General features: G+C 51.2%; 1 protein-coding gene and 1 pseudogene across 1 annotated transcript; one reads left to right on the top strand and one right to left on the bottom strand.

Annotated features, from left to right (window-relative positions):
• Positions 1-2,482: 2,482 nt before the first annotated feature.
• On the top strand, positions 2,483-3,444 carry LOC108864778 (zinc finger MYM-type protein 6-like; annotated as a pseudogene).
• A 1,939-nt stretch (positions 3,445-5,383) lies between these two features.
• Positions 5,384-6,124, bottom strand: LOC108864774 (uncharacterized). The gene has a single exon (XM_018640971.1). The coding sequence runs from the start codon at positions 6,122-6,124 to the stop codon at positions 5,384-5,386; it is 741 nt and encodes a 246-aa protein (XP_018496487.1).
• Between the last annotated feature and the right edge of the window lie 6,348 nt (positions 6,125-12,472).

The following is a 12,472-nucleotide window of genomic DNA, read 5'->3' as shown; positions in this document are numbered from 1 at the left end:
TGATCGCTATTGTCGATGCGATTGCGATCGAAATCACGGTCAAGGTCAAGATCAGCGCCATCTTTGATCCTCTACTTGGGCTTGGAGAAGGCTTAACGGTAGGCCTCGTGAAGGGTGGCGCTATTGTTGTCGTAGAGTTTCTCCGTTCATAGTCATTCCAAATGTCGTCTCCTCCGAGTGGATCTCCACGTGGTCTCAAGCAGACAACTCTTGGTCTTGCGAGCATCTCACATGGGTCTACGCCACAAGCCCTACTTGTTCACATTGATGAACGCATTTTTAGCGGGGAGAATTCTGAGTCCAGCGGGGCGTGCGACTCGACGAATCGGCGAGTAGGCCCGTCTTGGCGACTTATACGGATTCCAATGGAGGCTTAATTTAAATTTTCTACAGTAGAGCCCCGTTAATAAATAAAATAAATGGATAAAATAAAAATTCCGAGTGTACATGCAGTTTTGAATGAGTTCTCATGAGCTCTCCGATCTTATTCGCTCAAGTTTCGGTCGTATTCTGTACGAAGCTTTGTTTTGCCCACACCTATCCACTTCATCTCGCTATCTTGTGATGAGGTATCCATATCGCGTTGAGTCCGGGTCCGCATCATACAGTCTACAGTCTACTACTCGGTCCAAGAATCTTCTCTTCAGATCGATTCCGCCGTCACCCCAGAATAACTCGCCAAACAGGTAAAGTCACCAAGTCGCCAGCCACGCAGAACTCAGAATTCTCCCCGCTAAAAATGCGTTCATCAATGTAAACACGTAGGGCTTGTGGCGTGCTCCCTCTCACATGCCGTTTCGCTTTGAAAACAATGACAGACGAAATATCGTTTTGTTTGTTCTGAGATAACGCAGCTGATCTCCTTCGATTGGCACGCGACGTTACAATCGGAATACGTGAAGAATGAATATGTTTGAGCGATGATTGGGATAATGAGTACGAGGATCACAAGCTTACTCATCTCGTCTGAGGTCCGTCACTTTCTTGATACCGATGGAATCGCGCAGCCTCTGGAAACAAGTCTTGTTCATTGGTTTTGTCATGACATCAGAGAGGTTTTTCTGGGAGGGTACATGAACTATTTCTAGCTTTCTTTCCTCGACCTTCTCTCTGACAAAATGGAACCTCACTTCAATGTGACGTGTTCTCCGACTTACAATAAGCTGAAGGCGTAGAGTTTTTTGAACTCGAGGATGTTGAGCTCCGTGAATAGGGGAGCGGAGTGAGCATCCTAGGCTTCTTTGAGGATAATTCTCGCGGCTTTCTTTTGGAGTTTGAGGATTTTTGATGATAGTGATTCAGTAGTACAGCCGTATATTTGAATCATATATCTGATGTGTGCGTCTACCAGAGCGAAGTAAATTGATCTTTTTAGCGAGGTTGAGGTGACGTATTTCAGTCTCGCTATCCCAGAACGGATTTTCATACATACTGCATTGGCATGTGCGTTGAACTTCAGGTCCCGGTCCACGAGGAGTCCCAGGAATTTATGGGAAGTCACCATCTCGATGGTCCCGCACGTACAGGAATCGGCGTCGGGGCAGTTTGGATTGCGAATACGTATCTCGAAGTCCTGTATGGTCTTCCCAAATTGGATGTATTTAGTTTTTGCGGCAACCTTTCTTGGTCCGCGGACCCCCGGAGCACCGATTCTCTCCGCGCGAACCCCCTGAGTTTATCTATCATGATGTATCCATATCAGGCTCATTGTTCTGGAGATCTTCTGAGGACCTCTTCGGTGAAGTTCTGAGCAACTCCCGGTGACCTATCCTTGACCAATTGGAGGTCCTCCGGAGACCTTTTTGACAAGGTTCGCGCCGAACCCGCGGTATATTATTATTTGGGAGCTCCGCGGACATTGCGCTCGAGCTCTGGGGATGCTCGGCTCGAATTTCGATGACTCTGCCTTTCGATCGCAGCCCGAGGATCTGCCTCCTGACAAAGCTGCGGAGTCTATCAGGGACCGCTTACAGCGTTCAAAGCTACACCTTCTCTTTGACATTAGCTCTGTACCAAATCAACTATCGGTCTCTTGCTCAAGCTCGAATGTCAGATTTTGAGAATGTCATGTGCCAGGAGTCTGAATGGAATGTCCAGTCTCGGACGAGTTTAAGTCCTCGATGGGATCAGCCCATGCTTCATCCTCGTGAGTGGGAAGTGCCGCGGAAACATGTCCGATTTTTCCGACTTCAGTGATCAGGATGAGATTAACGCTGAATTTGACCCCTCGGATTACGGAGAAATCGAAGAGCTACAGTATTCCTCCGATTCGATCGCAGACGACGAGGAGAATCAGAAATCAGCTTCTTCAGGCAGAGAAAGGAAGCAGTCCATCAGGAAGCGAGCGAAGAGAGCTAAAGCTCCCAAAACCAGATGGTATCATCCGGATTACCTGGAATTGGGATTCGTTGTGGAACCTGGTAGCGAAATTTTCCCGCGACCTCTTTGTCTTGTGTGCTCGCAGAGTTTGTCGAACGCCCCCATGAAGCCATTGAAACTTTCACGACACTTCCAAGCGAAGCACTCAGACTTGTCATCAAAGTCCATTGAATATTTCCAGCGACTTCGCGAAAATGTGCTGCAAGGTTTTCGAGATGAGGACAGTGCAATCACGAGGAAACTCCTATACGCGTCTTATGAGATAGCTCTCTCGATCGCACAAAATAAGAAACCGTTCAATATCGGCGAAACTCTCATCAAACCACGCTTGGTGAACGCTTGCAAGATCCTCTTCGGTGAAGTTGAAGCAGCACGAGTAAAGAGAATCCCACTGTCCGCTCGAACCATCCACCGCAGGATCCTTACTATGTCTGAGGATGTTGAGCGTCAGGATCTACGATTGATTGAGAAAAGCTCTTTCTTCTCGATTCAGCTCGACGAGTCAACTGACGTCTCCAACCGGGCCATTCTCCTATGTTTTGTGAGATTCGTTGAGGGCCAGTCTGTCCGCGAAGACTTCCTCTGTGCATTGGAACTGCCGGGAAGGACAACAAGCTCGGCCTGTTTCGAGGCCCTCGGAAGTTACTTCTCGGAGCACGAAATTGACTGGAAGAAGTGCGTTGGTATCTGTACGGACGGAGCCGCAAACATGGTAGGACGAAAAACAGGTTTGGTTGCGAGGGTGAAGCAGGTCGCTCATCCCGAGTTGATTTCGAGCCACTGCCTCATCAATCGTGAGCAGCTTGTAGCCAAACCGATGAGCAGGGAGCTCCACGAAGTGATGACCACCGTTGTCAACATCATCAATTATGTTCGCCATAAAGCAATGTGCTCTCGTCTGTTCAAATGTGTGGAGAAATGGGCTCGGAATACGAGCCCCTTCTCCTCCACGCTGATGTCAGGAAGCTGTCGAGAGGACGAATGCTCTCACGGTTCTTCGCTTTGCGCGAGGAAGTAGGCGTCTTCCTGGGTCAGCAGAAACACCCCGATGCAGACAAATTGTAGGATGAGGATTGGATTGTCAGAGTTGCGTATTTAGTTGACATCTTCTCGCAACTAAACAAACTTAATTTGTCTCTCCAAGGAGCCTCTCAGGACATTTTCACAAGTCCCACGTGTCGATTTTCCTTCAATATAAATTATCGAGTTTATTACTCTATTGGACCGATTTATTTCCTGCAATTCATTTCTCTCGGGAGTCGGTTCCTACTATGGACACAAAACTCTAATCAGTTGTCGATGCGGCGAGCGTGGGAACAAGGCGCTACGTTGACCGCCGATCGATAGTGGCGCAAGCGGGGATAGTATACGGACTTGAGGCTAGGTGTCCTCATGGCAAAATAGCGACGAGCGTGGCGACCGAGGTCACGACTAACGCATTTACGGGGACAAGAAAGGTCTAAGACACATGAAATAGGGAAATGGTCGGAGAAGTCCGCGCACACAGACGTCGTGGACACAGACGTCACGCATGACAGACCAACCGTCGCGACGGTTGGTGAACCAGAAGTGATCGAGGCAGGATGAAGACTCAGGTCGGGTATCAAGTGTATGCGCCTCGAGCAAATTCAGATCATGCATAGAGGTACGGAAGCGTTCTATAGGTGGAGAAGCCGCCCGAAGATCAACGTTTAGATCCCCCACTACGAGGAAGGGACCAGGGAATTCGTTAAGTATGTTGCCGAGAAGCGCAACCAAAGCATCAAATAGACTCGAGCGGCAAGAGTAGACAGTCAGGAGATGGAACGCGGTGCCACCCACCCGGACCAAGAACAGAACCGCCTGGATGCCATCGCCCTCCGCCGTGAACGTCCGTACGTCCGATACCGCGAGGGAGTCACGCACGAACACCGAGACGCCACCATGGGCCGAGGTTCCACAAGCACAGTAATGTGAATAGCACGGGATCTGGAGAAACCGGGCCTCATCCAAGAGGAGCCACGTCTCAGTGCAGCAAATCACATGATAACTAGGAGTATATCTAGAGGAAAGGATTTCGAATTTGTGCAGCGAACTAAGGGAACGGGTGCTCATGTACAGAATGTGGAAGAGTGGTTGGGATACGAGTCCGTCAGCGGCGAGGGGAGACCCGGGGAGCTCCGGATCGGGTGCAGGCGAAGAGCTGAGAGGTAGAGTAGAACATTCCGCCGCCAGGGGAGAAGAGGACACGGAGGCGAGGGACGGAGAGCCGGGCAGGGCATGGGAGACTGGTGAGGCAGAGAGATCCGAAATCACTGCGAGGACGGTGTCGGTAATGCGCTCCACGTCAAGTCGACCACGGAAGATTTTGAAGATAGCCCCAGAGGGCCACACTGATGGGCCCAAGAGTGAATCCGAACTTTCCCTAAGGATTGTGATAGCGAAAGAAGCGAAGTCCCTACGCTCATCACCGATCCACTGTTCTACAAGGTCTGGCCTGTTTGTGAGGCTGATGTCGTCGAAAGACTGTAGCGTTCCCTTGCTGAAAGTCGGAATGTCCCCGTCGTTGAGTATGACTAGGCTGTTTGTAGCTGCTAGCTGTTCGACTTCGTATCCTCTGCGCGACGTCCTTCGGCTCCCCCAGATGCGGGAAGCCGCGTTCAGGTCGCCCGCGATCATCCACGTATGCCGCGTACACTTGTCTTCGAGCAGGTCCTGCAGCTTTCCGAGATAGCGGCCGAAGTCCTCGTCGTCTTTATTCGGAGAGAAGTAGCAACTCGTTATGTGGACTCCGTCTTCGAGCTCTATGTGTGTGAGGCCTTGCGTCGAGCTCAAGGCGATAATCCCGAGCTGAGCTCCTGTACTAGTGATCCAGATGGCCGAGTCGCCCTCTTCGTCGGCGAACCATCCTTCGTCTCTCCTTTAGTAGTCCTCTGATATTTTCCTATTCGCCTCACTGATGATGCAGATGTCTATTCCGTGATTCACTACGAAGTGTTCTAGGGCGGCGCGAGTGGCCCTTGTCCTATTGAGATTCATTTGAATTATCTCGATCATCATTATTTGTGGGGTTCTGTCTCCTTCTGCTGTGGACGAGTTTCCATTCCTCGTCTGGGTCTTCGGTTTGCATCGCTTCACTATCTTCGGCGTTCTGAGGGCCGTTTTCCTGGGCGTGAGCTCCTCTACACTCCTCAGAGGGCTCGGCTACATTCACCCGACTTGATTCTGTTGTCTTCTCGTCGGCGAGCATCCTTTCTTGTCGGACGTTCTTGCTCAGCTGGTTTTTGAGCAGCTTCTTTAGGTTAGGACACTTCGAGGAGTACTTGGAGTGTCCCTCTGTTTCGCAGCTCTGACACTTCACTTGGGTTTCGGAGCACTCCTTAGTGAGGTGTCCTTCGATTCCGCATCTGTAGCATTTCTTGGCCTTGCTCTCCTTCTCCTTGCATCCGTGCGCTCTATGGCCGAGTTCTTGGCATCTGAAGCATACGGTTACTGTCTGCCATTCTCGGACTCTGCAAGTTTCCCACCCGATTTTGATTCGTTCGAGTTTCAAGAGACTTGCTGCATCCGATTTGGCTAACTTCAAGAGAGCTGATCTTTCACCCTTGTCACTGGTCCTTATTTTCTCTACCTTGATCAGTGCTTCGCGGCTCATCTTTATGGCTTTCCGGAGGGCTTCCTCTATCTCGAGCTCGCTCGTGACCAGGTCCAAGTTGTGGACAACGAGAGTGGTATTGATCGCTGGGCCCGTGATCTGGGTTCTCATTTTGAGTTGCTCCTCGATATAATGAGCCAGCCGCGATTGCCCCCTGTTTTCCTTTCTCTAACTTGTAGCTTCATCCCTCTTTCAACCTGCTTTACCCCATGGATGTCCACGCCAAGGTCTTTCATGTTCACCAGCTCTTTGAGTCTCTTCAGAACGTCGGTAAATGATCCACCTGGATTCCGACGATTACTGCTCCTTGGTTTCTCCTAGGAGTCTTCCTCTTTCGATCGTGCTCCGCGGCGGATTTCACGTTCGCGGATGCCTTTGGTTTTTTGCTTTTCATAGAGATCTCGGCATCGGTGACATTGTTGCTCCTGCACCAGAGTATCTCGAGAAGTTTTTGGCTCAAGGTAGCGTCCCACGTATTTGGGATCTGTATCAGAACCCTTTCTTTTTGCTGTTCTTGAGTAAGACATGCCTCCGTCACTATCTTCTGGATCAGTTCGGCCATATCGATAGGTGACGCCTCCTCTCGAGTTTTGCCGATGATCAGTGTCTTCTTCTCGCTCACGACCTTGTTTCCATTCTCTCTCGTAAGGGTCGACGGGATGCTTGTCTCCGTCATCGCAACCTCCCCGTCTTCCAGTGATTCCGCTTCTCGGATCGCGGGGAAGAATCTGGCCAGCTGTTCGGTCACGTTAGTCGTCCTACTTTCCCTGTCTCCCGGATCGACTATAAGGATCTTCGTGCTCCTGCTTGACACGATCCCTGCCCTCGTTGTCCTAACGTTTGAGCACGAGTGTTTTGGCCACTCCTGCTCGGCCAGTTCAACGACGTCGTTCAGGCTGCACAATCGGTCAAAACTCCTGATTTCGTCTATTCGTACTCCGTCTCCCTCTGCTCTCGTTGATCTCGTTCTCTCGGTTTGAGTGCTTCTGTCACATATGCATCTTGGGACAGTATGTCCACTGGCTCCGAGTTTCTCCGCCAGGGAGGTGAAACCGTTCTCTATCGCCTCCAGGATTTCTCGTTCGAGCCGTTCCGTGGACCGGAGAAGGCTATCAGTGAAGGTCTTGACCTTCCTGTCGGTGTTGGGCCGTTCTTCTGCTTTGATTCCCTGCACCTTGACTCTGACCAGTTTCTCGATTCTCCCCTTGACGAGATCCTTCAGTTCTTCCATGGAGTCTATACTGCGAGCTCCTTTTTCTTCGATCTCGATTTCCTCTGGAGATGGAGGGTTTTTTCTTTTATTCACCTTCTCCTGGTTCTCTCTGGGGTTCTCTCCTTGTGCGTTCCTCTGTCATTTGAGATCTTATATTTCGATGCTGCAGGAATTCCCTGTTTGGGGGTTTCCAAGGGTGCGAGCTGTTTCGGAAGTGCGGGCGCCTTCCCCAATTTCGGTGTTTCCGGAGCGGCTTCTGTCGTTCCTGCTTGTAGTTTTGCCTGTTTCCTCGCTGCTCTCTCGAGCACTGAAGCCAGACCTTTCCCCACCACTCTCTCTAATCTTTCCGTAGAGCAGGCCTGCCTCTTCTGCGGGCCATCTTCGGCCCCTGGTGCAGCTTCTCTGAACTCGGTACCTCTCGCGTCGCTCTCCCCGCCCGCTCCCGCCGGTTCGGCTCCGTCCGACCCATCTCCCTGTCTCTGCGTCCTCCTAGTCAGGAGCCCCGGCGGTCCGGGATACTCCATATCGAGGTCTTCGTCCCACTCGGTGGCCTGCGCTGGTGGCCTTGCGGTTCGAATTTTCGCGCCACCAGGGAGGCGCGGCCGGCTGTCAGTATCGTGAACCGGCGGAAATCGAACAGTTGACAGAGTGGAGAAACGCGGAGAGCTAGTTTCCCACTTTGTCGGACTGTGGAATTAGTGCTCTCGGCGGATGGTTTCCTTCTTGTGAATTCCTACTTGAGGTCAGTCAGCTCGCAGTGTTGCTCGGAGGTCGGCTCAGTCGCCTCTATGGCCTAGGTCGTGAGGTAGGGATCTCTCGGGGGCGTAGGGAGGGCAGAAAGTGATAGGTTGATTGATTGATTGATTGATTGATTGATTGATTGATTGATTGATTAATTGATTGATTGATTGATACATTGATTGATTGATTGATTGATTGATTGATTGATTGATTGATTGATTGATTGATTGATTGATTGATTGATTGATTGATTGATTGATTGATTGATTGATTGATTGATTGATTGATTGATTGATTGATTGATTGATTGATTGATTGATTGATTGATTGATTGATTGATTGATTGATTGATTGATTGATTGATTGATTGATTGATTGATTGATTGATTGATTGATTTTTTTTGTAATTTCTTTATTAAAGCAATGAGTGTGCACTCGGACACACTCACTCAGGGTCGAGAAACCGGGAACTGGGAAAGGGCCGAGGCCGCCATCCCCGATTATTGCGTCCGGTTTCCCCTCCTCACTCTATCTATTTGCCCTACCGGCCGTTCGTCTTATCCTATCCGTTCCTTTCTCGCAGAGCTTTCCAAGTGCGCTCAGGATTTTCCCCGGCTTCTTTTGTTGATGGTTTCTTTCTTCCTCATAATATTATCCAGAATTCTCGTGTTTCGCTCCCATTCTGCCTCGTTCGAGAGCATTTGGTCCAGGATCTCTGGCACCGTTCTCGCCGTGATCCCTTGCCTCTGCGAGGCAAATTTAGGGCATTCGAAGATCGTGTGTTGCACGCTATCGACTTTCCCGCTTGTGCACCAGATGCAATACTCGGATGGTGCGAGTCTCCTCGCGGCGAGGTACTCCATGAAGTCGCCATGGCCGGAGAACACTTGCGTTGTGTAGTAGGTGAGCTCTCCGTGCTCTCTTTCGAGCCATCTTCTCAGTCTGGGTATGCAGCTGTAAGTCCATCGGCCTGTCGTGGCGCTGTCCCACCTGCTTTGCCATGCGTGTACCGTGCGCTTCCTGGTTTCCCCTTCGTCTATGGGTTCCGTCTCGATTGTGTTGGGGCCATTCAGGCGGCCTCGTCTCCTCTTTTCATCGTATAGCTCAGTTCTTTCTGTGGCCAGTAGACTCCACGGAATCGTCCGCGCCAAGACGAGAGCAGCTTCTGTAGAGATCGTCTTATACGCCCTGGTGATGCGGATGGCCATCACTCTCTGAGTTTTCTCCAGGAGGTCCCGGTGCTTCTTGACGGCGAGAGCTTTCGGAGCCCAGATTGGAGCTCCATACAGTGCGATCGATTCGGACACCGTAGCTAGCATCCTCCTCTGGGCTTCGCTCGCTCCGTACGTCCTCGGTAGTATCCTGGCCGTGCTGGCGGCCATTTGTGTTGCTCTCTTCAGAGTCTCTTCAATGTGCGTCTTTCCCGTCAGGTTTTGCTCCAAGACGACCCCCAGGTATTTCGCGTGTTTCTTAATTTGGATTTTCTCGCCCTGGAGTCGGATGTCTGGGTCCTCGTCAGTCCTACTCTTGAGGAGCATGACCGCTTCGCACTTCTGGGGGGCCAGCTCGAGGCGACTCTGTCGCATCCATCTTGCTATCCTGTCTAGTGCTTCTTGTGTAATCTCCTCGAGTTCCATCATACTTCTTGCCGTGACCAGGAGAGCGAGGTCGTCGGCATACGCGATACTCCGGGCTCCCTCCGGTAGCGGTGTCCGCAGCACTCCGTCGTATGCTATATTCCATAGAGTAGGTCCCAGCACGGAGCCCTGTGGGACCCCGGCTGTCATGTCGTGCCTTCTGCCATCTTCGTCGACGATGTGCCTGTCCTTGAGGTACGATGAGAGTATCCTTCGGAGGTACTCCGAGATACCCTTCTCTCGTAGGCTTTCCATGATCGTTCCCCATCCTACCGAGTTGAAGGCGTTCTTCACGTCGAGTAGGACGATGAGCGTTTTCGCTCTCCTCCACAGTGGTTTCTGTAGCTCCGTCTCGACGATGCCGTATACGTTTTCTAGCGCTGTAATTGTGGATTTCTTTTGCCGAAAGCCGTATTGGCTTTCCGAAAGACCTCCTTTGTCGCGCAGCTCCGCTTGCAGTCTTTGGTTCAGGATAACTTCGACGGCTTTTGCCGTTGTATCTAGTAGGCATATTGGCCTGAAGGCGTCCTTCTTCCCCGGCTTCGGGATCAGAGTCAGTTTGGCCGTTTTCCATTGTTCGGGGAAGACTCCCTTCGCCAGGATGAGGTCAACCATCTCCGCGAAGATCCTGGGCCACCTGTTCATCAGTATCTTGATCGCTTCCGGTGGAACTCCGTCGGAGCCGGCCGCCTTCCCGGCTGCGAGCTTCTCGGCTGCGGTTTTCACTTCTTGTATCGTCGTCTTCGGGATCTCTGACGGGTTCGTCTGGAAAACAGGTCGCTCGAAGGGTATCCCCTTCGGAAAGAGCTCCGCGATTATTCTGTTCATCCTTTCTGTGGGGATCTTCAGTCTCCTCATTCCGACTTTTTCTCGAACGATTTTGTATGGGAGCCCCCATATGTCATTCCTGACCGATTCGCATAGTTCTTCCCATCTCTGTCGTTTGCTTCTGAGAATTTCGTCTTGATATCTATCTCTCGTGGCCTTATAGGCTGACCTTAGGGCTTCGACTCTGTTCGGATCCTGCAAGGCTCGTCTCCTCGCGCGGACGAAAAGTCGCCTCGCGCGAAGGCAAAGTTTCCTAGCTTCTCCGATGTTCTTCGTCCACCAATATGCCGGTTTTTTCTTCCTGATTTGGTCCGAGAGTTGCGGGGACGAGGCGCGGCATGCCTCGACAAGGAGCTCTGATATGAATTTATCGTCAACAATCGTCATATTGTCCCTTGCTGCCTGGCATGCGGTGTCCACTTTCGAGAGAAATTTCGGTCGATTCATGTCTTTTCCTCGCCATTTTCTTTGGTGGGGCTGCCGCTCGCCTCTTGCTCGTCTTTGCATACGAAAGTGCAGTTCGATGGCTTGATGGTCACTGATCGTCTCCGTACGCTCGTCCACTCCCCAGTACTCCACGAGCTCCGGTCTGTTCGTCATGGTGATGTCAATGAAGGACTCTAGCATTCCCTTTGAGAATGTGGGCGTTTTCCCATCATTTAGTATAGATAGGTCGTTCATTGCGGCTAGTTCTTCGAGTTCGTATCCTCGCCGCGAGGTTTTGCGGCTTCCCCAGGTGCGGGACGCAGCATTGAAGTCGCCCGCGATTATCCACGCATGCTTGTGGCCGTCTCTCAGTATTTCTTGAACCATCTCTAGGTAGCCTGCGAATTCTGAGTCGCTTCTATTCGGCGAGAAATAGCAGCTCACTATCTTCGGCCCGTCTTCGACGTCTACATATGTGAGCCCTTGTCTTGAGGCCGAGTCCTTGATCCGGAGTGCGGGTCCCGCTCCAGTGATCCAGATCGCCGAGTCCCGCTTCATCCGCGAGCCAACCTTCATCTCTCCTGCTGTGCATCTCAGAAATCTTCTTATTAACTTCGCTCAGTATACAGATATCTATTTCATTGTTTTGTACAAGATTCTCCAGCGCGGCGTGTGCGGCTCTGGTCCTGTTGAGATTGAGTTGGATGATCTTAATCATTTTGGCTCTTGTTGTTCAGCTTTCTTTTGCCGTGGGCGAGTTTCCATCCTTCTTCTGTGTCTTCGGTCTGCATTGCTTCGGTGTCGCCGATCTGTTCACTCCCGCCGCAGTGGGCCTCTTCGCTCCTCGCCGAGTGCGTCGGTTCGCTTTCTCGGGCAAGCTGTGCTACGTTTCTTTCGATGTGCGTCGGGTCCCTCTCTCGAGTGTGCTCTGTGGCCTTTTCCCCGGTGCGTGGCTCTCCTTGCGGGCCCTTCTTATTTAACTGGTCTTTAAGGATCTTCCTGTAGACGGGGCATTTCGACGAGTACTTGGAGTGTCCTTCCATGTTGCAGTTTCGACAGATTACCTCTATTTCTCGACATTCTTTGTCGAGGTGACCCTCCTTCCCGCACTTGTAGCACACTTTCGCCTTGCTTTCCTTTTCCTTGCATTCGTGCGAGCGGTGGCCGATGTCTTGACATTTGTAGCAGATTGCAACTGTTTGCCATTCCCTGATTCTACATGCTTCCCACCCGATCTTGATTCGTCCGAGCTTCAGAAGTCTGTCTGCATCCGATCTTGCAAGCCTTACTAGGGCCGATCTATCCCCTTTCTCGTTTGTTCTTATTTTTTCCACTTCAATCGGGTTCTCCGCTTTGAGGCTGATGCTCTTCCGGATGGATTCTTCAATCTCGTGTTCACTTGTCACTAGGTCCATATTGTGGATCGCGAGGGTTGTGTCCTGGGCTGGGCCCCTGACGTGAGCTTTCATTTTCAGCCGCTCCTCTATGTACTGAGCTAGCCTCATTTGCCCTCCTGTTTGACGTTCTCTCACTTGAAGCTTCATTCCGTGTTCAGTTTGTCTTACTCCCCGAATGTCCACGCCGAGTTTCTCCACGTTCACCTCCTTCTTGAGT

This window comes from Galendromus occidentalis, unplaced genomic scaffold (genome assembly GCF_000255335.2).
Source record: "Galendromus occidentalis unplaced genomic scaffold, Mocc_1.1 scf7180000075696, whole genome shotgun sequence".
Lineage (NCBI taxonomy): Eukaryota > Metazoa > Arthropoda > Arachnida > Mesostigmata > Phytoseiidae > Galendromus > Galendromus occidentalis.
The sequence above is the reverse complement of the archived record's forward strand: the minus strand, read 5'-3'. Positions and strand labels throughout refer to the sequence as shown.